Source organism: Myxocyprinus asiaticus, chromosome 33, assembly GCF_019703515.2.
Source record: "Myxocyprinus asiaticus isolate MX2 ecotype Aquarium Trade chromosome 33, UBuf_Myxa_2, whole genome shotgun sequence".
NCBI classification, from domain to species: domain Eukaryota; kingdom Metazoa; phylum Chordata; class Actinopteri; order Cypriniformes; family Catostomidae; genus Myxocyprinus; species Myxocyprinus asiaticus.
In genome coordinates, this window is record NC_059376.1 from 20,773,390 (window position 1) to 20,800,455 (window position 27,066).

Consider the following 27,066-nt stretch of genomic DNA (forward strand, 5'->3'; position numbering starts at 1 on the left):
GCAACTCTACAAAATAATAACACAGCAATAACACAGTTAATTTGTATTCCTCAATAATTACCCATGTAAATACACAGTAACATGAACACTGTGAAGTGTGACCAACAAATCTCCATTCATATTGTCATAAATAGTTAAATAGGCAATATGGAAATGGTATAGAATATTTAAGTGATATCTTTAGTAACATACGAGTCTAAAGAGTCCTACATTCCATTTGACATTTAATGAACAGTGATAAATAATATTGTCCACTTTATGAAATGTCATAGGGAAGCATCACATTAACATATCCTTAATTCAAAGTCTTGGATGTAAAGGATCCCAAATGAATGAAAATTAAATGTTAGTGTTTCATGACAACAATGTGCCTTAAATTACAGTGCTGACTAAACTAGAGAAATTGTATCAAATGGTGTATGGTAATGAAAATCCTAAATATATGCTATATATACACAAAATTCCTAAGAAAAACACACATTTCTAAATAAATAAGAACAATAATCTGAATACATAGGTAGATGAATAAATACATGTGTTTTAAACACTTTTAAAATAATTTTCCTAAGCAATCGTATTAACCTTGTCAATATCCTGTAATACCCCTCTTATCAGTGTTTAACAGCTTCATTTGTCAGATCTCTGACAACCATATATTATCCTGCCATTAGGCTACCTGCAGCCTTTGAGTCCTACCGAAACTGAGCATACGCAAGCAAAAGACTTCCGTTTTCACTGACGCATTGGCAGGAAGGCACGTGGTATGACACTTTTACGGCAAACCCTCCTTATTTTCTTGGCTCTGACATATAATAACACTGTAGCAAAGGCAACAGCTTCCATGTGAGGACTTATCAACCTAATCTTTATTACAGAGGTAAGAAAAGCATTAGGGTGTAGTTACAGTCAGAGACATGCATGGCTGCCATGCCAGTTAAAAAGGGACATGTTCCAGCTTGCCAATGGGCAGGGAAGGATGTCATAAGGGAAGCTTGCAGGGGCTTGTGTTTATAATCAAGATATGGACAAATAGTGCCAATTAAAGTTATCCAGAGTGCATGAAATGACTTTAAAACAATGTGGATCTTGTCCACATACTGTATAATAGTTGGTTCTGGTTTTTGTTCAGTCAGTATGTTGGGGCATTTTTGGCAGCAGTGACTGTGTTTTTCATCACCATGGCGATGGTCATTGGGCCGACTCCACCAGGTACAGGAGTGATAAATCCAGCCTTCTCCTTCACTGCTGATTAGACAAAAAGAGAAAAAAAACAGAGCAAACATCTATTGTTATGTCTTAAATAATCCTAATACCTCTGCCTAAGCCAAGCATTACTTTGAAACAAATAAATAAATAAAACTCTAAAACTTGTTGCGAAGTGACATTTGGAGTGTGCCTACTGTAGCAATGGAACACATAAAAAGCAGAGCCTAGAGGGTTTGTGTGTTCAAACAAAATCTAACATAAAACAAAGGCAAAGGCAATCTGAGTAAACACAAAATATAGTTTTTGAATGATAATGTTATTTATTGAAGCAAAAAAGGTTTCCAATAACAACTGGGTCTGTGTTAAAAGGTATTTGCCCCTTAGTTAATAAATCCCCAAATCTATGAAACTGCATTCATAATAGGGTTCAGCTGGACTAGACACACCCAGGCCTGATTACTGCCAGCCCTGTTCAATCAAAACACCTAAATAGAACTTTTTCAGCAGCATGAAGTTGGCTAAAAGGTCTCACCCAGTAGCACACCATGCCAAGGTCGAAAAAAATTCCAGAAATGATGAAGTAAAAGGTGATTGAAATACATCAGTCTGGGAAGGGTTACAAAGCTATTTCAAAGGCTCTGGGATGCCAAAGAACCACAGTGAGAGGCTGAGCCATTGTCTCCAAATGAAGAAAACTTGGCACAGTATTGAACCTTTCCATGGCAGATGTTCCAAAATTCTTCCAAGAGCACAGCGACAACTCATCTAGGGAGTCACAAAAAAGCCAAAGACAGCATCCAAGGAACTGCAGGCCTCTCTCGCATCAATAAAGGTCACTGTTCATGACTCTACTATCAGAAAGACACTGGCCAAAAATGTCATCCATGGAAGTGTGGCGATGTGAAAACCACTGCTAACCCAAAAGAACATTAAGGCTTGTCTGAATTTTGCCAAAACACACCTTGATGATCCTCAAATGTTTGGGAGAATGTTCTGTGGACTGATGAGTCGAAAGTGGAACTGTTTGGAAGACAGGGGTCCCATTACATCTGGAGTAAATCAAATACAGAATTCTACAAAAAGAACATCATACAGTTATGCATGGTGGTGGTAGTGTGACGGTGTGGGGATGCTTTGCTGCTTCAGGGCCAGGACAGCTTGCAATAATTGAGGGAAACATGAATTCTGCTCTCTACCAGAAAATCCAAAAGGAGAACGTCCATTAGTGGAAGCTCAAGCATAACTGGATTATGCAGCTAGACATTGATCCAAAGCATAGGTGTAAGTCCACCTCCAAATGGCTCAAAACAAGCTAAATTAAAGTTTTGGAGTGGAATTTGAAAACTGTATTTTGTGTTTACTCAGGTTGCCTTTGTTTTATGTTATAGCTCGTTTGAAGATTTAAAACAATTTAGTATGAAAAATACAAGAAGAAGAAACATACACTCATTGTCCACTTTATTAGGTACACATGTACATCTACTTATCTAATCAGCCAATTGTGTGGCAGCGATGTAATGTATAAAATCATGCAGATCCGGGTCAGGAGCTTCAGTTAATGTTCACATCAACCTTTAGATCAGTGAAAAAATTTGATCTCAGTGATTTCGACCGTGGCATGATTGTTGGTGCCTGACGGGTTGGTTTGAGTATTTCTGTAACTGCTGATCTCCTAGCATTTTCACACACAACAGTCTCTAGAGTGTATAGAGAATGATGCGAAAAACAAAAAAACATCCAGCGAGCGGCAGTTCTATGGGCAAAAATGGCTTGATAATGACAGGTCAGAGAAGAATGGCCAGACTCGTCCAAGCTGACAGGAAGGTGACAGTAACCCAAGTAACCACACGTTTTAACAGTTCTATGCAGAAAAGCATTTCTGAACATACAACACGTCGAACATTGAGGCGGATGGGCTACAGCAGCAGAAGACCCCTCCGGGTACCACTACAGTCAGCTAAGAACAGGAAACTGAGGCTGCAGTGGGCACAGGCTCAATAAAACTGGACAGTAAACTATTGGAAAAACAATGCCTTGTCTGACGAATTTCATTTTCTGCTGTGACATGCAGATGGTAGGTCCTCTGCAGGCTCAGCTTTCTGTTCTTGGCTGACAAAAGTGGAACCCGACGTGGTCTTCTGTTGTTGCAGCCCATCCTCCTCAAGGTTTGACGTGTTGTGCATTCTGAGATGCTATTCTGCTCACTACAATTGTAAAGAGGGGTTATCTGAGTTACTGTAGCCTTTCTGTCAGCTCGAACCAGTCTGGCCATTCTCCGCTGACCTCTCTCATCAACCAGGCGTTTCCGTCCACAGAACTGCCGCTCACTGGATGTTTTTTGCTTTTGGCACCAATTTGAGTAAACTCTGGAGACTGTTGTGCATGAAAATCCCAGGAGATCAGCAGTTACACACATATACAGTATATATACAGTATACATATATATACACACACACACACACACACACACACAGTATATACAGTTGAAGTCAGAAGTTTACATACACCTTAGCCAAATACATTTAAACTCAGTTTTTCACAATTCCTGACATTTAATCGTAGAAAACATTCCCTGCCATAGGTCAGTAAGGATCACTACTTTAATTTACGAATGTGAAATGTCTTGGGGGCCTGGGTAGCTCAGCAAGTAAAGATGCTGACTACCACACCTGGAGTTAAAAGTTCAATTCCAGGGTGTGCTGAGTGACTCCAGTCAGGCTTCCTAAGCAACCAATTGGCCCAGTTGCTAAGGTGGGTAGTCACATTGGGTTAACCTCCTCGTGGTCACCATAATGTAGTTCTCGCTCTCGGTGGGGAATGTGGTGAATTGTGCATGGATGCCACGGAGAATAGCGTGAAGCCCCCACACATGCTAGGTCTCACGCGCTCAACAAGCCACGTGATAAAATGTGCAGATTGACGGTCTCAGACGCGGAGGCAACTGAGATTTGTCCTCCGCCACCCGGACTGAGGCGAGTCACTACGCCACCACGAGGACTTAAGAGCGCATTGGGAATTGGGCATTCCAAATTGGAGAGAAAAGGGAGGAAAAAAATATAGAGAGAATGATATATTTCAGCTTTTATTTATTTCATCACATTCCCAGTGGGTCAGAATTTTACTTACACTTTGTTAGTATTTGGTAGTATTGCCTTTAACTTGGGTCAAATGTTTTGGGTAGCCTTCCACAAGCTTCTCACAATAAGTTGCTGGAATTTTGGCTCATTCCTCCAGACAGAACTGGTGTAACTGAGACAGGTTTGCAGGCCTCCTTGCTCGCACACACTTTTCAGTTCTGCCCACAAATTGTTTTACGGATTGAGGTCAGGGCTTTGTGATGGCCACTTCAATACCTTGACTTTGTTGTCCTTAAGCCATTTTGCCACAACTTTGGAGGTATGCTTGGGGTCATTATCCATTTGGAAGACTCATTTGCGACCAAGCTTTAACTTCCTGGCTGATGTCTTGAGATGTTGCTTCAATATATCCACATAATTTTCCTCCCTCATGATGCCATTTATTTTGTGAAGTGCAGCAGTCCCTCCTGCAGCAAAGCACCCCACGACATAATGCTGCCAACACCATGCTTCACTGTTGGAATGGTGTTCTTCGGCTTGCAAGCCTCACCCTTTTTTCCTCCAAACATAACGATGGTCATTATGGCCAAGAAGTTCAATTTTGGCCATAAGGACTTGCCAAAACTATAATTTGCTAATATTAAATATGTGGAGTGGTTAAAAAATTAGTTTTAATGACTTCAACTTAAGTTTATGTAAACTTCTGACTTCAAATGTATGTACACACATCCATATACAGTTGTGCTCAAAAGTTTGCATACCCTGGCAGAAATTGTGAAATTTTGGCATTAATTTTGAAAATATGACTGATCTTGCAAAAAAAACTCTCTTCTATTTAAGGGTAGTGATCATACGAAGCCATTTATTATCACATAGTTGTTTGGCTCCTTTTTAAATCATAATGATAACAGAAATCACCCAAATGGCCCTGATCAAAAGTTTACATCCCCTTGAATGTTTGGCCTTGTTACAGACACACAAGGTGACACACACTGGTTTAAATGGCAATTAGTGTCTGTGTATAAATAGTCAATGAGTTTGTTAGCTCTCACGTGGATGCACTGAGCAGGCTAGATACTGAGCCATGGGGAGCAGAAAAGAACTGACCTACAGTGCATCCGGAAAGTATTCACAGCGCTTCACTTTTTACACATTTTGTTATGTTACAGCCTTATTCCAAAATGGATTAAATTCATTATTTTCCTCAAAATTCTACAAACAATACCCCATAATGACAGCGTGAAAGAAGTTTGTTTGAAATCTTTGCAAATTTATAAAAAATAAAAAAAACGAAAAAAAAAAAAAAAAATCACATGTACATAAGTATTCACAGCCTTTGCTCAATACTTTGTTGAAGCACCTTTGGCACCAATTACAGCCTCAAATCTTTTTGAGTATGACGCTACAAACTTGGCACACCTATTTTTGGGCAGTTTCTCCCATTCTTCTTTGCAGGACCTCTCAAGCTCCATCAGGTTGGATGGGGAGCGTCGGTGCACAGCCATTTCCAGATCTCTCCAGAGATGTTCAATCGGGTTCAAGTCTGGGCTCTGGCTGGGCCACTCAAGGACATTCACAGAGTTGTCCCGGAGCCACTCCTTTGTTATCTTGGCTGTGTGCTTAGGGTCGTTGTCCTGTTGGAAGATGAACCTTCGCCCCAGTCTGAGGTCCAGAGCGCTCTGGAGCAGGTTGTCTCTGTACATTGCTGCATTCATCTTTCCCTCGATCCTGACTAGTCTCCCAGTTCCTGCCACTGAAAAACATCCCCACAGCATGATGCTGCCACCACCATGCTTCACTGTAGAGATGGTATTGTCCAGGTGATGAGCAGTGCCTGGTTTCCTCCAGACATGACACTTGCCATTCAGGCCAAAGAGTTCAATCTTTGTTTCTCATGGTCTGAGAGTCCTTCAGGTGCCTTTTGGCAAACTCCAGGTGGGCTGTCATGTGCCTTTTACTGAGGAGTGGCTTCCGTCTGGTCACTCTACCATAAAGGCCTGATTGGTGGAGTGCTGCAGAGATGGTTGTTCTTCTGGAAGTTTCTCCTCTCTCCACAGAGAAATGCTGGAGCTCTGTCAGAGTGACCATTGGGTTCTTGGTCACCTCCCTGACTAAGGCCCTTCTCCCCCGATCACTCGTTTTGGCCAGGCGGCCAGCTCTAGGAAGAGTCCTGGTGGTTCCAAACTTCTTCCATTTACGGATGATGGAGGCCACTGTGCTCATTGGGACCTTCAATGCTGCAGAAATTTTTCTGTACCCTTCCCCAGATCTGTGCCTCAATACAATCCTGTCTCGGAGGTCTACAGACAATTCCTTGGACTTCATGGCTTGGTTTGTGCTCTGACATGCACTGTTAACTGTGGGAACTTATATAGACAGGTGTGTGCCTTTCCAAATCATGTCCAATCAACTGAATTTACCACAGGTGGACTCCAATCAAGTTGTAGAAACATCTCAAGGATGATCAGTGGAAACAGGATGCACCTGAGCTCAATTTTGAGTGTCATGGCAAAGGTTGTGAATACTTATGTACATGTGATTTTTTTCGTTTTTTATTTTTAATAAATTTGCAAAGATTTCAAACAAACTTCTTTCATGTTGTCATTATGGGGTATTGTTTGTAGAGTTTTGAGGAAAATAATGAATATAATCCAAGGCTGAAACAACAATATGTGGAAAAAGTGAAGCGCTGTGAATACTTTCCGGATGCACTGTACGTAACAAGGTAATGGAACTTTATAAAGATGGAAAAGGATATAAAAAGATATCCAAAGCCTTGAAAATGCCAGTCAGTACTGTTCAATCACTTATTAAGAAGTGGGAAATTCAGGGATCTCTTGATACCAAGACAAGGTCAGGTAGACCAAGAAAGATTTCAGCCGCAACTGCCAGAAGAATTGTTCGGGATACAAAGAAAAACCCACAGGTAACCTCAGGAGAAATACAGGCTGCTCTGTAAAAAGACGGTGTGGTTGTTTCAAGGAGCACAATATGACGATACTTGAACAAAAATGAGCTGAACGGTCGAGTTGCCAGAAAGAAGCCTTTACTGCGCCAATGCCACAAAAATATGCCCGACAACACCATGACACGCCTCACAGCTTCTGGCACGCTGTAATTCGGAGTGACGAGACCAAAATAGAGCTTTATGGTCACAACCATAAGCGCTATGTTTGGAGAGGGGTCAACAAGGCCTATAGTGAAAAGAATACCATCTCCACTGTGAAGCATGGTGGTGGCTCACTGATGTTTTGGGGGTGTGTGAGCTCTAAAGGCATGGGGAATCTTGTGAAAATTGATGGCAAGATGAATGCAGCATGTTATCAGAAAATACTGGCAGACAATTTGCATTCTTCTGCACAAAAGCTGCGCATGGGATGCTCTTGGACTTTCCAGCACGACAATGACCCTAAGCACAAGGCCAAGTTGCCTCTCCAGTGGTTACAGCAGAAAAAGGTGAAGGTTCTGGGTGTCCAACACAGTCTCCTGAATATCATCGAGCCACTATGGGGAGATCTCAAACGTGCGGTTCATGCAAGATGACCAAAGACTTTGCATGACCTGAAGGCATTTTGCCAAGACGAACGGGCAGCTACACCACCTGAAAGAATCTGGGGCCTCATACACAAATATTACAAAAGACTGCACGTTGTCCATTGATGCTAAAGGGGGCAGTACACAGTATTAAGAACTAAGGGTATGCAGACTTTTGAACAGGGGTCATTTCATTTTTTTCTTTATTACCATGTTTTGTTTTATGATTGTGCCATTCTGTTATAACCTACAGTTGAATATGAATCCCATAAGAAATAAAAGAAATCTGTTTTGCCTGCTCACTCATGTTTTCTTTAAAAATGGTAAATATATTACCAATTCTCCAAGGGTATGCAAATTTTTGAGCACAACTGTATATACAGCTCTTGAAAAAATTAAGAGACCACTGCAAAATTATCAGTTTCTCTGGATTTACTATATATAGGTATGTGTTTGAGTAAAATTAACATTTTTGTTTTATTCTATAAAGTACTGACAACATTGCTCCCAAATTCCAATATTGTCATTTAGAGTATTTATGTGCAGAAAATGCCAACTGGTCAAAATAACAAAAAAGATGTAGTGTTTTCAGACCTCGAATAATGCAAAGAAAACAAGTTCATATTCATTTTTAAACAACACAATACTAATGTTTTAACTTACCGGCCAGTTTGAGAGTGGACACTACGGATGACCACAAAATATCTACATGCTCACACAAAGGATGTCTTTTATAAAGTTGTCGGATTGTGTAATTCATGGTATATACATTTATGTGGCCTCCGAGTGAATTGACTCAACCATCCGGGGAACCGGGATGCCGGTTTTGTTTCTTTTTGTATTGGTTCCGCCTAGCGGCTGGAGCTTGTTCTATTGAATAACATTCCTTTGGAACAGCTGTGGATTAATCACTTTGTTCTTCGTGCTTATTCCTCCTGCTGGCTGTAGTTTGTTTTGAGTATTTTTACGGGACATTGGAATGATTACGTCATCCGCTGAACTCATAACAGCCAGCTCACTGAAGGTTCGTTTGTATGCCGAGGAATCTGAATGGTTTTATATCAGCTGGAATTTGTTTTGTGGAAGATCACACCTTTGAGACAGTTCTGTGAATGAATCTACACATTCTTTGTGTTCTTTCTTCTTATTTGCTGGGTTTATTTTACAAAGTATTTCCTGTTATGTAATTTTGCCTCACAAATTTGTGCTCACTGAAATTAGAGACAGGTGTTAGACATAATTTAGCTCGGGTGCAAGCGCCCTTACCGCTTTCTCTCTCTCCGGAGAGATGCTTGACCACGCCCCCGCTGCCACAACCCCATAATGACAACGCGAAAGAAGTTTGTTTGAAATCTTTGCAAATTTATTAAAAATAAAAAATGAAAAAAATCACATGTACATAAGTATTCACAGCCTTTGCCATGACACTCAAAATTGAGCTCAGGTGCATCCTGTTTCCACTGATCATCCTTGAGATGTTTCTACAACTTGATTGGAGTCCACCTGTGGTAAATTCAGTTGATTGGACATGATTTGGAAAGGCACACACCTGTCTATATAAGGTCCCACAGTTAACAGTGCATGTCAGAGCACAAACCAAGCCATGAAGTCCAAGGAATTGTCTGTAGACCTCCGAGACAGGATTGTATCGAGGCACAGATCTGGGGAAGGGTACAGAAAAATTTCTGCAGAATTGAAGGTCCCAATGAGCACAGTGGCCTCCATCATCCGTAAATGGAAGAAGTTTGGAACCACCAGGACTCTTCCTAGAGCTGGCCTCCTGGCCAAACCGAGCGATCGGGGGAGAATGGCCTTAGTCAGGGAGGTGACCAAGAACCCGATGGTCACTCTGACAGAGCTCCAGCATTTCTCTGTGGAGAGAGGAGAACCTTCCAGAAGAACAACCAGTCTCTGCAGCACTCCACCAATCAGGCCTGTATGGTAGAGTGACCAGACGGAAGCCACTCCTCAGTAAAAGGCACATGACAGCCCACCTGGAGTTTGCCAAAAGGCACTTGAAGGACTCTCAGACCATGAGAAACAAAGATTGAACTCTCTGGCCTGAATGGCAACCGTCATGTCTGGAGGAAACCATGCACCGCTCATCACCTGGCCAATACAATCCCTACAGTGAAGCATGTTGGTGGCAGCATCATGCTGTGGGGATGTTTTTCAGCGGCAGGAACTGGGACACTAGTCAGGATTGAGGGAAAGATGAATGCAGCAATGTACAGAGACATCCTTGATGAAAACCTGCTCCAGAGCGCTCTGGACCTCAGACTGGGGCGAAGGTTCATCTTCCAACAAGACAACGACCCTAAGCACAAAGCCAAGATAACAAAGGAGTGGCTCCGGGACAACTCTGTGAATGTCCTTGAGTGGCCCAGCCAGAGCCCAGACTTGAACCCGATTGAACATCTCTGGAGAGATCTGAAAATGGCTGTGCACCAACGCTCCCCATCCAACCTGATGGAGCTTGAGAGGTCCTGCAAAGAAGAATGGGAGAAACTGCCCAAAAATAGGTGTGCCAAGCTTGTTGCATCTTGCTCAAAAAGACTTGAGGCTGTAATTGGTGCCAAAGGTGCTTCAACAAAGTACTGAGCAAAGGCTGTGAATAATTATGTACATGTGATTTTTTTTTCTGTTTTTTTATTTTTAATAAATTTGCAAAGATTTCAAACAAACTTCTTTCACATTGTCATTATGGGGTATTGTTTGTAGAATTTTGAGGAAAATAATGAATTTAATGCATTTTGGAATAAGGCTGTAACATAACAAAATGTGGAAAAATGTGAATACTTTCTGGATGCACTGTGTATATATATATATATATATATTTGTATATTTTCTTTTTTTTTATGTATATATGTGTGTCGGTTTGATTTTTATTTCTATAGATTTTCTTATATTTGACCAAAGGGTTGTTGTTTTTTTTTTTTGGATGGGGGGGGGGGGGGGCAGTGTTTAAATGTTGATTTTTTATATTGAAATTAGTTGGGTCTTGGGGTCAGAAAATCTCAAAAAAGATATCAGACATCATCTACATCACCACAAGTTGTTTGGGAGGGTTTCAAGAAAAAAAGCCTCTGCTCTCATCCAACAACAAACTCAAGCTTCTTCAGTTTGCCAGACACTACTGGAACTTCAAATGCAACCAGGTTCTATGGTCAGATGAAACAAAAAAAAGAGCTTTTTGGCAGCAGACACCAGAGATGGGTTTGGCGCACACAGAAATGTAGTTGCACCCAATGCCCACGGTTAGATGTGGTGCTGGATCTTTAATGTTGTGGGGCTGTTCTTCTGCCAGAGGTCCTGGACATCTTGTTCAGATACATGGCATCACAGACTCTATCAAACACCAACAGATAAAAAATTCTAAACCTGGCTGCCTCTACCAGAAGGCTTACAATGGGCCCTGGTTGGATCTTCCAGCAGGACAATGATCCAAAACAAACATCAAAATCAACACAAAAATGGTTCACTGACCACAAAATCAAGGTTCTGCCATGGCCATCCCAGTCCCCTGACCTGAACCCCATAGAATATTTGTGGAGTGAACTGAAGAGGAGAGTCCACCAACATGGACCTCTGAATTTAGGATCTGTAGATATTCTGCATGGAGGAATGGTCTCAGATCCCTTACCAGGTGTTCTCAAACCTCATTAGGCATTATAAGAGAAGACTCAGAGCTGTTATCTTGGCAAAGGGAGGCTGCAAAAAGTATTGAATAAAAGGGTGCCAATAATTATGGCCAATGCATTTTGGAGAAAAATATGTATTTAATAATGAGATATTTCCTCTGTTTTAATTGTTTTACTTAAATTAAAGGTTCGATTTTTGTAACTTTTTTTAATGAAAGATCAAAAGGATAAACAATACAGATTTTTTTTCACAGCCTTCTTTGCTCATATTTACCAAGGGTGCCAATATTTTTGGTCACAATACATTATATATATATATACATTCTTTCATCTGTTCTTTAAAATCTAATATAGTGTGTCTCTTCAGCGTGTATCTTTGTGTCTAACAGCATTTCTTGTCATGTGTCACTCGCCCGCCACAGTGGCGGGTAGATGAGCAAAATTACCCACCACTGTGCATTAAATATCCGTATTTGGCAGATGGCGGGTGCTAATAACATTCCATGGATGATATTTCATATTAATTGGTCAACTTCTCAGCTCCATGGTTTTGTCATTTTCTGATATCATCGTCTGTCAATGACTGTCGCAATCGACATCGGGACATATGTCAGATATCGTTGATATCCGATTACATCATCCTATCACCTAGCCCTACTATCACACACAAAAAATATTGTTCAATTTAAAGCCAAATGTATGGGCAGTTCATACATCAACTGATGAATTAAATCATTCAAATATCAGAAATTTGTGACAAAATAATGCAAATACTACTACTCTACCAGTCAAAAGCTTGGACACACCTACTAATTCTTCAATATTTAAATTTTTCCCATTTTAGAATAAGTCATTAAACTGTGAAATAACTGTAGTAGGGCTGAAACAATTAGTTGACGTTATCGACAACGTCGACAATTAAAACATGTAATCGAATAGTCGGAAAAATGTTGAATAGTCGTTTGATCTCATTTAACATAACATGAGATCATACGAAAAACTAATGATGACACACGAGAGCAGCACTGCAGCGTGCACTTAACTGAGGAGGGCAAGAAAACACAGCTCACAGTCCAGATGCACTCTAACCTTTCCAAACAGCTTCAGGTGATGTAGATCGCAAAGCATGAGGGAATTATACAAAAATACAAAATAAGTAAACACAGAAGCACCCTCGTCGTGGAATAAGCGGAGCCGGAGCTGCCACTCAGCTTAAGCAAAACTTGTGTGTCGAGCGTCTTCAAAGGAAACATTACATCTTTAATGCAGTTATATTTAATGCGTTACAGCTTTATTAAAGTTCAAATAATACGGAAGCAGATTATGTAAATAACTACAAACTCAGAAACTGGCACTTCGGTCAGCACCTCTTCTATGAGTTGCGCGAAGTGTCCCGATCTAAGGGGGAGAGACTGAAACTGCACCCGGCTGCTGCACACTCTGGTGCGGGGACGCTCGCCCCTCGAGCGTGCACTTCCTGCAGCTAGATTATAACGTGATGGCTCGCGACTTATTGAATCATTATGTATGTCACTGTGCATTTCTTATCGTGAAGAAAACTGGCAATACCCAGCTTTATTAATAAGAGAGTTTTTTTTTGTGTGTGTGTGAGTTAAAGATAGATTGAAGTGAACAAAAATGTGAGAGAGTGTAGTCTTCGCCCCATTATACACTGCAACAAAATACATTACGAATTGTTTTTGTTTTGGCTGGTTTTCAAATATAAATATCTAAAACTCCTTTAAAACAATGTACATTTTCTTTAGCAGCTATACTGCAGAAGAAGAAAAAATTCTGAGAATGTTGAATATAATATTAAAAATCAAATATTTAAAAATATCTAAAAATCCTTTAAAAAAAAAAAAAAAAAAAATGCATTCTCCTGAGAAGCATATTTAGATGCGCTTTTAGAGAATAGATCTTGAATATAAGTATATTTTGTCTTTACTGCACTCGCAGACAAAATACACTTATACAAAATACACTTATATTTAAGATACATTCTCTTAAAGCAAGTCTAAACATCTTATATGTTACTTCTCAAGTAAATGTATCTTGTTTTAAGGATTTGTAGAAAATTTTAAACGGAAAACAAGACAAAAACGCTTGATAACAACAGGATTTTTTGCAGTAAATTTTTTACTAAATTAAACTTAATAAAACATTTTTTTTCCCCTTTAATTCAGTGAATGTCATTTAGAGGTATCTTTAAAAGATGATCTGTCCTCTTTATTGTTGGCAAGCACGTTTAATACAACCTTTTAAGTCGGGGCACAAGCTGAATAGTCAGTTAAGTGCTAATGATTAATCGTTGCAATAATTGCCCAAATAGTCAAATAATCGTTCTAATACTCGTTAGATTAGTCGATTATCAAAATAATCGTTAGTTGCAGCCCTAAACTGTAGTATAAATGTATAAATAAATGTAGTGACCAAAACAAGTTAAACTAATTTTAACTAACTACCCAAAATAAAGAAAAACATTTAATAAAATAGGTTTTGACTGGTAGTGTTTAACTGAAGTGCTGTTTGCAAAAAAACACACAAAAATAATAATAATAATAATAACCTGATAAATGATTGTGATGGTGCACAAAAATTATTTGCTCTGAAAAAAATCCCACGACTTACATGAATCTGATTCTAAAGTGCTATAACAGCATTTTAAAGCATACATGGATTCTATTATATGTAATTTACCTTCAAAATCCACATCTCCGACAAGACGAATTTTACCAGTGTCGGAGTCCTGGATACGATTGATGCCAACATCAATAACTGCAGCTCCCTCTTTTACCATATCTGCTGTTATTAAGTGAGGTACACCTGTTTTCAGAAAAGATACATTTTCTTATCAACACAATATTTTCTTTATCTTAGCAAAACATATTAAGAAACTGTATCAAACCATGAAATTATATTTGTAATAAAATTTGCAATAAATTATACAAATTAAAAACTCATCTATCCAAAAGAGGTTGAACCAACAGTGCCCAATCTGACTTGATTTAAAAACCATAACTGGTAGAATTAACTTATAATAATCCTAAGGTATGTGCTGATAACTGATTTTCTGGCTTCATAAAGTTTCTGAGGCATGTTCTAACTAGCTGTCAAATTTGAGACTCCCATCTTTGAGGCTCTGCCTTCTTGAGTCTTCCATCTTAGCTAGTCACTAATTGTAGTTTAAGTCTCTCAGCAAACATCTTGGCAAGTTCTGTCCTTTGAATCATATTTTCAGTCCTTGTCAGAACAAGGCAGGCCAGGAAAAACAAACAAAATTCTACGTAAAGCTTCTGGAATAATAATGTTCCAAAGATCAAACATACCATTAAACAATAAATATCCAATTCACAAATAATGGTGACTCACGATCACAACTGTACTGATTTCAACTCAAAAAATTAAAAAATGTATAAATGTACAGTCAGTCATCACTGCAAAACAAACAAGTGCATCTAGCTCAGCTATTCAGCAAATCAGTTGCTAGGGAAAAGAATTACTGATTTAGCTGTCAATATACAAAGATTTTAGACCAAAAAATGCCACGATTGACCAATCAGAAACAAATATTTCATAGAGCCGTGTAATCAGATGAAAAAAAAAAAACCTGAATAAATAGACAAAAAGCCTGACCTGCAGCTGCGATCACTACGTCAGCCAGACTGGCGAGCTCCTTCAGTCGTAGTAGAGGAGTGCACCTATGAGCGATGATAACTGTGGCATCACCTAGAAGATATAGATCTCATCAGTCAGATATACTGGATTTGTTCATCCCTGCATGTTATAAGTATTATGTTCATATTAACAGTTATTTGTGAGTCTTATTTAAGTCAATGTTGTATAATGCATGTACATGTATTAAGCAATATCACATGAGCAAGAGTGCTGTAAATATCAGTACAGCTGCGGTTCGGCAATTGGCATAAGGCCATAGATAATCACAGCCGAGCTAATATTTACTACAACAGCCCCACTGCAAAATGTGTTGCTTTTCTACAGTTCTTTAAACAAAAAAGTTAATACCAAGTAACTAAAAATGTTGACAAAATATGTTAATTTGTCTATTTTTCCCAGCCAACAAAAATAGTTCCAAATGAAGCCAATGGGCTTCAAACACATTCAAGAGAATACACAAACTATTTAACCCTTAGATGCATGGCCGTTCTGCCAGATATTATTACATACCTCAGGTCTTTAGCAACCCGGCACTAACATCTATCACAAATGTGTAAAATGTTCTAAATATTTTTTAAACAATTAGAAAACAATAGAATAGATTATATTCTGTTATATTTTGGCGTTTTATTTTTGATTTATCAAAGAGATGATGCAACAAATGATAGAATGAGATTCATTACTTCCACAATGAAACTTCATGAGATGCAACTGGCTGTCAAACGTATATGCAACTACACAACATACACTTAGTGAATAGTGAATAACATATATTATCTCGTTACAATGTCACCTGTCAAGGGGTGGGATATATTAGGCAGCAAGTGAACAGTTGGTTCTTGAATTTCATGTGTTTGAAGCAGGAAAAATGGGCAAGCGTAAGGATCTGAGTGACTTTGACAAGGGCCAAATTGTGATGGCTAGACGACTGGGTCAGAGCATCTCCAAAACATTGTTCCTGGTATGCAGTGGTTAGTACCTATTAAAAGCGGTCCAAGAAAGAACAACCGTGACAGGGTCATGGGCGCCCAAGGCTCACTGATTCACGTGAGGCGCGAAGGCTAGCCCATCTGGTCCGATCCCACAGAAGAGCTACTGTAGCACAAACTGCTGAAAAACGTAATGCTGTCCATGACAGAAAGGTGTCAGAACACACAGTGCATCACAGTTTGCTGCGTATGGGGCTGCGTAGCCACAGACCGGTCAGAGTGCCCATGCTGACCCCTGTCCACCGCCAAAAGTGCCTAAAATGGGCACGTGAGCGTCAGAACTGGTCCACGGAGCAATGGACGAAGGTGGCCTGGTCTGATGAATCATGTTTTCTTTTAGATCATGCGGATGGCCGGGTGTTTCATTTATCTGGGGAAGAAATGACAGCAGGATGCACTATGGGAAGAAGGCAGGCTGGCGGAGGCAGTGTGATGCTCTGGGAAATGTTCTGCTGTGAAACCTTGGGTCCTGGCATTCATGTGGACGTTACTTTGACACATACCACATACCTAAAGATTGTTGCAGACCACGTACATCCCTTCATGGCAATGGTATTCCCTGATGGCAGTGGCCTCTTTCAGCAGGATAATGCGCCCTGCCATACTGCAAAAATTGTTCAGGAATGGTTTGAGGAACATGACAAAGTGTTCAAGGTGTTGACTTGGCCTCCAAATTCCCCAGATCTCAATCCGACTGAGCATCTATGGGATGTGCTGGACCAATAAGTCTGATCCATGGAGGCCCCACCTCTCAACTTACAGGACTTAAAGGATCTGCTGCTAACGTCTTGGTGCCAGATACCACAGGACATCTTCAGAGGTCTAATGGAGTCCATGCCTCGACAGGTCAGAGCTGATTTGACGGCACGAGGGGGACCTACACGATATTAGGCAGGTGGTTTTAATGTTGTGGCTGATCGGTGTATAATCCACACATTATTTTAATGTTTTGTTTTTTTTTTCCTCAGGCACTTATTGAATCTAAATAGATGTAAAACTTAGAGAATTTCCATAGTACACCCAAATCTCAATAGCACTAAGCCATTTCATACTGTTCATGTGTTGTACTTGCCATAGTTTTCTTCCATGTTGCGTCTGTCAAATAGCGATTTAAATGTAAATCTAGTCAATCACTGAAAAATTAGCACCACCTTGAGTAAGAAATAGCATGTATAATAATACAGTAGGTTTTCATGCATATGGGATACTGATAATTTACCACCATTGCGCAGAAAATCAACATGATATAAAAGTAATTTGTGTACATATGGCACTCATTTGTCTTGTAATAAACAAAGTAACAGATATCCTGTGATAGTAAACTTAAAGATATGAAATAATCATATTAATATGATTTAAAGAAGTGGAAATATAACTGCAAAACTATTACATATTTCGGGTCACTAAAGACCGTATACTCTTTTGGTAATTAAAGAATTTGAAAAAAAATGTATATATATTTATTATATATATTGTTAGATGATTCATAAGAGAAAGGTTTAGGAATACTAAAGTGGGGGCATAACTTCAAAAAATGGATGACGTCCCGGGTTACTAAAGACCCACGTTGTGCATGTAAGGTTTAAAAGGATAGTTCAACCAAAAAGGAAATTTATTCTATTTACTCACCCTTATGTTGTACCAAACCCATACTACCTTTTCTTCCATGGAACACAAAAAGATATTTTAAGCAGAATGTTATCTTTGTTGCCATTGACTTTCATTGCATTTATGTCCCACACAATGAAAGAGGATGGTGACTGAGTCCAACATTCTGCCTAGCATCTTATGTGTTTTACAGAAGGATGCAAGTCATATGGGTTTGCAACAACATGAAGGTGAGTAAAATAATTTTTGGTTTTGAATGAATTATCCCTTTAATGTGTGAAGATACCAGAAACTTCTTGCAACTTTAAAAGCTCCCACAGTCTTTTCTCTGAAGTAGTATGGGCTTCCTTAAAGCTGCATCATCTTTGCATGGTTCATGCCACAAAAATTATCTCAAAAAACGTTAAATGCTGTGTGGTTTTCAGATAACAAGCAAATAAGGAAATTCTTAACTAGAACTTCCTGGAATGACTAACTGTACATAATAAAATATCAAAGCTATCATTTTCGGCTAATAACAGGCTAAATTCTGTGGAATTCACATCTCAACACTAACAAGCTTTGTATGTTTGCGGATGTCGTAACTAGACAATGTGGTTAATAATTGTGTTGTAATACCTATCACTGTCACAGGACTACGTTATTAGACCTATCTTGAAGACATTTTTTTACAGGAAGGTTCTTCAGGTAAACCCTAGAGTTTGTTTTATTAACCTTAAAATTGTGAGTCACACAGAAAAAAGATGAAAAGTTTTGAAGGACTGATCCAAGACTGCTTCTCTCATTGTGCAAGGAATTTTCTACATGTTAGCGCACAAACCACTATCAAAGTGAATGGTTTCACAACTCAAATCAGGCAAGTCTTGCATTTGCACCTGTTGTAATTGCCAAATTCTTGTCCCAACCTCATTTTAATCTTTGACATCTCAATTCATCTCTCTCCTTCCTCCCGTAACATACAAGAGAAATAGGAGCAGCATCCGTTCTCTCTTTTCCTTGATTACAAAAATCATTACAAGTATTTTAAGAATCATAAATAATGTCAATACGGTAACATTTTACAATAAGATTCCATTCATTAACATTAGTTAATGCATTAGGTAACATGAACAAACAGTTATCAATATATATCCTACAGCATTTACCAATATTAGTTAATGTTAGTTAATAAAAATACAATTGTTCAATCTTAGTTCATGTTAGTTCATAGTGCATTAACTAATGTTAACAAATACAATTGCTTATTTAACAAAAATTATCAGTATATGTTTTAATTACCATTAACTAAGATAATAAATGCTTAGTAAGTATTGTTTATTGTTAGTTCATGTTAACTAATGTTGTTAAATAATGTTAACAAATGGAACCTTATTGTAAAGTGTTACTGTCAATAGAAACTAACTGTGCTGCAAAAGAATGTGATGATGCATTATCATACATTTTGCAGTGGGTATTGTTACAGTTTTCCCCAAATGCCAAAATATACTTCCTGAAACATACAAGAGACGTTTTAAATGTATTTATACAAAACCACAAACAGGGTTTCTCAGACTTTTTTAAACCAAGGACTAAAACCCCAAACTATTGCCGACTTTCAAGATAAAATGAACCACTCTATTGAAACATATTTTTGTTCAATCTCATTCAAACTTTGCTTTTAGGTGGCACATACAAGCCATGAAATATACATACAGTATATACTGTGTAGTGTGTATACCGTTAAACACAATGTGAGATTTCTTGAAAGCAATACAAGTGTAACCCTTTAATATATATTTTTGTGTGTGTACTGTATTAAGCTATGTAAAATAAAAATACATAAATATAAAATAAAATAAATACAGTTGATATATAAAAATAAAAAAAATCCCATTTATTCTGCCTCTAAATCTTTTCTCATGTAATCTCATTTATATAACAAGCCGTGTTAGCTCTGGTTAGGCAGAAGGGGGCAGTAGACCCTAAAATACCTTTTGTTCCTTAAGCACCACTGCATTGTAACATCCACTTCTGCTTAAGTGTTCACATGGTGAGAATTTTGTGTTAACTAACTTGTTTTCATGTTACAGTTACATTGTGAGCTGTGTATTGATTGCTATTCTTTTCTTCATAAGCACAAAGAGCAAATTATTGGATTACGTTCAGAGTTTTGAATGAAGTAATGACAGATAACTGTATCTGATAATATTTGGATTCATTTTGGAGGTATGGTGAAAATAAAGAGTTTTGGCACAGTCTACATGAACACATTGTTTGAAAATAGAGATGTAACTGCTTAAAGCATTTTGGTACAGCCAGAGACAATGCATTCTAGTCATACTTGATAGAAATGTAGATAAAGTAACCTTTTTGTGATTATTTTTAAATGTGTATATTGATTTTAAAAATTGTAATGTTAAAATTAACCACAGTAAAAAATGGTACAGAGAGTTGTTCACAAGAAGTTCATTGTAGGTTACAGATTAAAATGACATTTCCATTGTAAAAAATTTGACTAACAGTAACTAACAGTAGTTACACCCAGGGTTCATTCAGTGATGTGCAATGATCTCACTCCCCCTCAACAAACAAGGTGACTGGGCTGTAGACTTATTGATCCAAAGTCTCAAAATGTGCCTTTTGAAATCAACCTTGTTTTTACAGAATGATCTGTTAGCGGTAACTATTTGTACATCCAAATCAAACATTGTTGAAAAATAACGATGCTGTAGTAGACTAATCTATCAGTATTTAGCTAATCATGCCCTATGTTATCTGCCCCATGTTGTTGAGGTTAACTCAGGGCATGAGTCTTTCTGGCACAATTGCAAAAATAATAGCCCAGCTTTTAGGTGGGATTGTGATGTTTTCAAGCAGGGAATCTCTTCTGCTACAGAAAAAGTGAATCCTTGTTGTTTTTGAGAAATGTACTATTTGGTGTAATGTAGTTAATTTGTCTTTTTAATAAGGCATTGATCATGGAGTCATGTTAACATTAGGTTAAGTGGTTCAGTGGATTTATTCTCCTTAAGGCCCCGGTATACTTCATATGAAATCGAAGAAAGAACAGGTTTGATGTCAATCAGAACAAAATCTGGCCAAAAAAGAGGTGTTTTTGAGTTTGTTTTGGTGGTACGTAACAGCTCGCCAGGGCGAACTTTTCTTCCCAATTTGGCATGCCCAATTCCCAATGCGCTCTGAGTCCTCGTGGTGGCGTAGTGACTCACCTCAATCCGGGTGGCAGAGGACGAATCTCAGTTGCCTCCGCGTCTGAGACCGTCAATCCACGCATCTTATCACGTGGCTTGTTGAGCACATTACCACGGAGACGTAGCGCGTGTGGAGACCCACACTATAATCCGCGGCATCCACACACAACTCACCATGCACCCCACCAAGAGCGAGAACCACACATTATAGCGACCACGAGGAGGTTACCACACGTGACTCTACCCTCCCTAGCAACCGGGCCAATTTGGTTGCTTAGGAGACCTGGCTGGAGTAACTCAGCATGCCCTGGATTCGAACTTGTGACTCCAGGGGTGGGAGTCAGCGTCAATACTCGCTGAGCATCCCAGGCCCCCACCAGGGCAAACTTTTAAGAAAACTTCTGACCGGCTGCTAAACACATTCATACTGCCATTGGTCCACGTCATCGGTAGGTGTGACCTTGAGCTCCACCTACCTTGAAACCGTCAGCTAATTCTGTTTACGTACTTTAGTAAGTCAAAAACAGTCAACATGAACACACCAGCGTGTAGAGTTATGAGTGAGCTGGTGCAAATTTACCTACATCTGTATGATCGTTCACATAGAGACATAGAGATTATTTGAATAGATTTGATGTCTTTTGTAGACTCGTTAAACAAGAACATGACACGTTCTTGTTTAATGAGTCTACAAAAGACATCAGATCTATTCAAATACTCTCAAGTGCCCATTCACTCACATGCCATCTGCAGCGAAAGCTATTCACACATCTGCCCAAAGATATGACTCTCTTATCATCATTCTTTTGTCTGTTTTTTCCCCATTAACACTCTTTTATACACCCAATTTGCAGTAGTATCATCATAAATTACAATAACAGAGTGTAATCGGCACATATTGTGGCTGTGTATGTGTTGTTAGCTCAATAGCTCCATGAATTCAGAATGTAAACATGACAAATAAAACATTTTCTACTGCAATTATTTTACTTTAAATAATCATCGAGTGGTTAAAACTGCTTCTTTTACTGACCTAATGTGAATTCTACTCATAAAATAAGGCACAAAGTCATGATAACACATTTTATTGTCACATTAGTTAAGGTTTTACATGTCGTCTTGAGCGTCCTCATTTTTAAATGTACCTCTAAAAGCTGTCCCACAGTGGTGTGGCAGGAGTCTGTCTGAATTTTTGCCAACAGTATACCGTTGCTAGGCTGTTTCAAACTTATTTTCTCCCCTGAACGAAGAAAAACTTCTACGGAAGTATATCGGGGCCTTTAGCAGGTTGCTCTTTGTACGGTTACTTTAGCTTCTAAGCTCCAATGGTACAGATATTCCAGTTGAATTCCGACTCACAAGCTCTCAATTTGATTCCGATTCGATATTGATTCATTTGGGAATATTTCAGTTAGATTTAAATATTTTATTTACAAGGAAATCAAAATAATGACTTGACATTATTTTGTTTCTCTACTGGCAACTACAAAAAAAATAAAAAATTACATCGAAAAGTCATTAAATGTATCTCACCTCCTGGCCGTTCATGATTTCTATCTGAATGTAGCAGCATTGCAATAGGCATTCCTACATTCTTGGAACGTCCAACAACAAGCACATTTTTTCCAACGGTATCAATGCCTGAACAAAAAAAGGAAAGACAAATAAATGGATTCATATAATGACTCACACACTGAGCCAAGGGACAACGCCTATAGCAAAACGAATATGTAAAAATCTGAGCATGAATACCTCTGAATTTTGCACAGCACGGACAAATCATCAAAACACAGATACAATTGCAGAACAGTGCTTTTCAACATGTAATGTCTTGCTGTGGGCAATATATAAACTGCCATAAGATACTGTTGCTACACCTGTTCTGAGTCTAAATGATATTCTAGCTAAACAACGTAATCATAGCCAACCAAATCAAATCTCTGTTCGGGATGCAATAGGAGAAGTATGAGAAACTGAGAGTATTTACATCTTGAAAACATTATAAGAAAACTTTGATCTCAATTCTCTGAAAGTTTTATCACAGACCCGTTCTTCTGATGATTTCCCACACTGCCGCTGCTGTGGCCGGCACCATGCATCTCTGATCCAAGCAGAGTTTCCCAATGTTAACTATGTGAAATCCATCAACATCTTTTTCTGGGGCGACAGCATTGCATACGGCTCTCTCACTGATGTGCTCTGAGTAAGAGAGATAAATACTTTCAGTATGTGAATTCATCACTATTGCAAACCTGAAACTATAGCTACCTGAATCAGATATATACAGTATGCTTTTCTTCCACCTAAAGAAAAGAATATACATAACACACATCTTCAAGTCATCATTAGCTTTTGCTTGTTTCATTAAATACAGTGAAGAATGAAGATCCTATAATGTTGTATGCAAATAAAACAAAGCACAGACCCAATTCAAATTTGCCACTGCAACACATGCAATAGAGACAACATTTGAGGAGAACACTGAATGATAACAAAAAAATATATAATTTAGGGGATTCACACATTGATGTAGACATGTCCCTTCAACCCCCACCCCCACAGTGGTCAATAAATCTGGGTTTGTCAGTGACTAATTTTTAACCTTTTACATTTGCTCCCCTAATCTTGAATATTTGGTTACGTCTTTAGATATGGATGACATGGAACCAAGCTGCAAAGGATGAACTGATCAAAACTGGCAATACTGTACCTGGAAGAGGGAGCTGGACCAATAACCCACTGACGCCCCTGTTTCTGTTACATTTGTCTATCAGTTCCAGCAGCTCTTCCTGAGATATTGATGATGGCCTGAAAATTGTGCTGCTTGACATGCCTTAAAACAAGCAAAGTACAATTCAAGGAAGTGTTTAAATCACAGGGAGTCAGATAAATGACGCTAACGCTTTGGTCAACTCATGTAATGTTCTAATTTCACATCTCCAAATTTAAATGAAATCCTAGATTGCAAATAGTTCACGGCTCATCGTATGAGTGTTTCAGCTATATATATATATATATATATATCTTTTCTTCTGCTCTAACTTCTGTACTACCCCACTTACAATGAACTTAGCAGTGCAATACTGCAGTTATTGTTGGCTTTTGTATTACAAATTGCTAACTTTTCTAATTTTCAGACTTTTAGAAAAGTCGCTTTGGATAAAAGCATCTTCTAAATGACAATGTAAATGTTTGCTGTGATGTACTGAACATTGTTGTGGTGAATTCTTTCTGAGGACTTAAATCTGTAATCAAGGTAATGTTACTGTATGTAGCTAGCTAACATAGATGTGTTTTTTTTTTTTCTCTCAAAATTGCAAGAATGAAATCGTGATGGTCGTAGAAGCATCAGTTAGAATGGGATGAAAATGATAAACCAGTCAATAATGTTTTGCACCGTATGCCATCCTACTTTTTTCTGCAAAAGTGTATTTATGAATTTATAGCTGTCATGAAGTTATATAAGCTGTACAATTTCCAGCTAGATATATACATTTTATTATTTCTGTTCTGGAACATATAAAACCTCTTTGCCAAAAATAAAATGTATATCATTTTTGTGGTGGGGTAAAAAGATTGTGTGAAAACAGGCTAGACAAGGCGAGCACACACAAAAAAAAAAACCTTACTGTTAAAATAGTTCACCCAAAAATGAAAATTATCTCATCATTTACTCACCCTCATGCCATCCCAGACGTTTAAGACGAATTGCCAAAAAACAAAACAAGAGGAATGTGGAAGTGAAAGTAGATATGTATAGTAAAAAATTACTTAAACATGGATCTATTTCTCACCAACATTAATTAAATTGCTTCTGAAGACATAGATTTAACAACTGGAGTCGTATGGATTACTTTTATGCTGCCTTTATGTCCTTTTTGGAGCTTCAAAGTTCTAGCCACCATTCATTTGCATTGTATGGACCAACAGAGCTAAAACATTCTTCAAAAAATCTTTATTTGTGTTCAGCAGAAGAAAGTTTTACACATCTGGGATTAATCTGGAGTAAATGATAAGAGAATGTTTATTTTTGGTGAACTATCCCTTATAGCTCTAAAGTTGTATCTACTTCAAACGTGTTTTTTTTTTTCTTCATGTACAGAATAAAAGTTTATGTTGATTACAGTATTTTGCGTTTTTGCTTACCAAGTAATGAAGCTGTTCTGGTCTTGTTTCTCACGTAAGTGTGGCTGGCGTGATCATCTCCCACTAGGATAACACTAAGATGAGGCCTCCTGTTGCCTTGGGCCAATAGCTTTGCAATATCACTCTGGACTTCTTTATGTATCTGACGAGCGAGTTCTGTCCCCGAGACCACAGTGGCAACATGTCTACAGTGACAAACATAACATACATGTGCAACAACACACTGAGCTTGATATGGACGGAAAATCCACTCGGTCAAAACCGTTATAATGCATCGGCAATGTAAAATTCTGTATCCGTCATTTAGCCAAAGCAACTCATACTAGACAGCGTCAATGACACCGCAAGGTGGCGGAATATTCAAATGCACGCAATTCATTCATTTCATCAATACATCGTTTTAACTGAAACGTCTATATGTACTGTAGCTTGCTGCCATGTGTATTTAGCTTCACGGTCAATACTATGTATGTCCAGAAGATGTGCTACTCAAAAAGAAGACACGTATGGTTTACATAAAAGCATGCAACCTTTGTTTGTCTTTAGTGAGGTTAAGTCCTAACCTTATAAGTGAGTGACATATGCTTCGCCGGTTGACTGTTTTCATGTAAATCCATCGTTTTGATCGTTGGCAATGATGAAAATATGAGGTTAATGGTTGCATTCTAGTATAATTCACTATATATGCAACTGGAGCTGCCATAGCCAATATGATAACCACCTGCGCCTCACACAGCTCGCGCGTGCGCGTCACACAACAAAAGTGTTTCCGGTTCTGTGCAAAAACACACACATACACAAACGTTTCTAAAACATAATTTGTACTAGCATCTCTATGCAATAGACATACAAAATACGAATGTAAAAGTTACAATTGAGTGTATACAAATACATAAACCTGCCAGGAAATCCCGCAAACTCGGATCTAAAACCCAGCACAGATCTTAACGTAATCAGAGCAGACATATAATCAGGCATCTGGTATAAAGATCATGCAATCAGCCCCTCTTGACAAATAACTGCTCACATTGTACTCATCTTTCTCCTTTGTCACTCAGTAGCCTATGCTGCTGTCCATTCAGATGTGGGATATTCCTACTTGATATCTCCGATCTCCGACTATAAATGCATCCCATTGCCAGATGCTCGGAAGATGACGTGTAAAAGAAACAAAACTGCAACGCTCCCGTTAGCTTAGCAGGTGTTTGACTGTCACCAGAGATGTCTAACCCAATTCATAAACCATTTGCAACGCTAGCATTTGTGCTACAGGTGTACGGTTATCAAAAGAGAGTATAATATACAATGTTTATACACCTGTTTCTGTAGGCTTTTGTTAAACAAGCTTCAATATCATGTAGCCTAATGCAGGAACTTAGACTCATTTATCAATATTACATAATAAAAGTGAATGTTTAGCACTTTGTACATTTCCCTGACATGTTTGTGTGACGTCACGCACCTGCATCTCGGCGAAATGTGAGTTGAAAATTTCCGCACGAGTTTCCCACTTCCCAGTTGGAATTCCGACTTTAATTGGAGTTGCATTTTTCCTAGTAGGAATTTGGAAAATCCGACTTTCCGAGTTGAAGGGAACGCAGCATTAGTCTACTTGCTTTGCATTGTTTTCTTTCCAGGCCATTTATCAAAGCATTGAATCTTAATATAACTTTTTGCTGCTCCGAAACTTAAGACTATAGGTTTTAAAGAAATGTTCACTGTAAAAATTCAAAGATATTCCAGGCACCATTTGGGGTTTCCTATTTGCCACACTGGTGTAGCCCTCTGGAGATCCACCACACAATCTTTAAAGGAGCCTCAAATATCCTATTTATGGATTCAGGTAAGGAACTTCAATGATGAGGTTACTGAAGGAACAGTTGACAATCTTCAGAGATGACAGAGTTCTTTCAAGAAGCAGGATAAGAGTAAGTTTCTTAGAGAACTAAAAGAGTGCTTGGCGGATCTGCAGAGAGTACCACAGGGGTGGCAGCTGTGA

At 38.6% G+C, this 27,066-nt stretch overlaps 1 protein-coding gene across 5 annotated transcripts; it reads right to left on the reverse strand.

Annotated features, from left to right (window-relative positions):
• Window positions 1–28: 28 nt before the first annotated feature.
• Window positions 29–26,467, reverse strand: LOC127424384 (bifunctional methylenetetrahydrofolate dehydrogenase/cyclohydrolase 2, mitochondrial-like). Of its 5 annotated transcripts, XM_051669539.1 has the most exons (9): window positions 26,095–26,367; window positions 25,631–25,842; window positions 25,068–25,252; window positions 23,632–23,754; window positions 22,968–23,120; window positions 22,455–22,562; window positions 15,095–15,187; window positions 14,159–14,284; window positions 29–1,245 (listed from the first exon to the last, which is right to left on the reverse strand). In XM_051669539.1, exons 2-9 carry the CDS (start codon window positions 25,768–25,770, stop codon window positions 1,130–1,132), a joined length of 1,044 nt encoding a protein of 347 aa, XP_051525499.1. In that variant the 5' UTR covers window positions 25,771–25,842; window positions 26,095–26,367; the 3' UTR covers window positions 29–1,129. The 5 variants fall into 5 exon arrangements, with proteins under 5 accessions (XP_051525499.1, XP_051525501.1, XP_051525502.1 ...); XM_051669541.1 differs by lacking the exons at window positions 25,631–25,842; window positions 26,095–26,367 and adding an exon at window positions 26,385–26,467; XM_051669542.1 differs by lacking the exon at window positions 25,631–25,842 and having other exon boundaries at window positions 26,095–26,365.
• Window positions 26,468–27,066: the final 599 nt, after the last annotated feature.

Coding starts and splice junctions, on each gene's coding strand:
- LOC127424384 (XM_051669539.1), bottom strand. CDS start 25,770: ATGGCAGCTCCAGTTGCATATATAGTGAATTATACTAGAATGCAACCA. Junction 22,563..22,967: donor GGAAATCATCAGAAGAACGG/GTCTGTGATAAA, acceptor TTTTTTGTTCAG/GCATTGATACCGTTGGAAAA. Junction 15,188..22,454: donor AAATCATGAACGGCCAGGAG/GTGAGATACATT, acceptor TATATCTTCTAG/GTGATGCCACAGTTATCATC.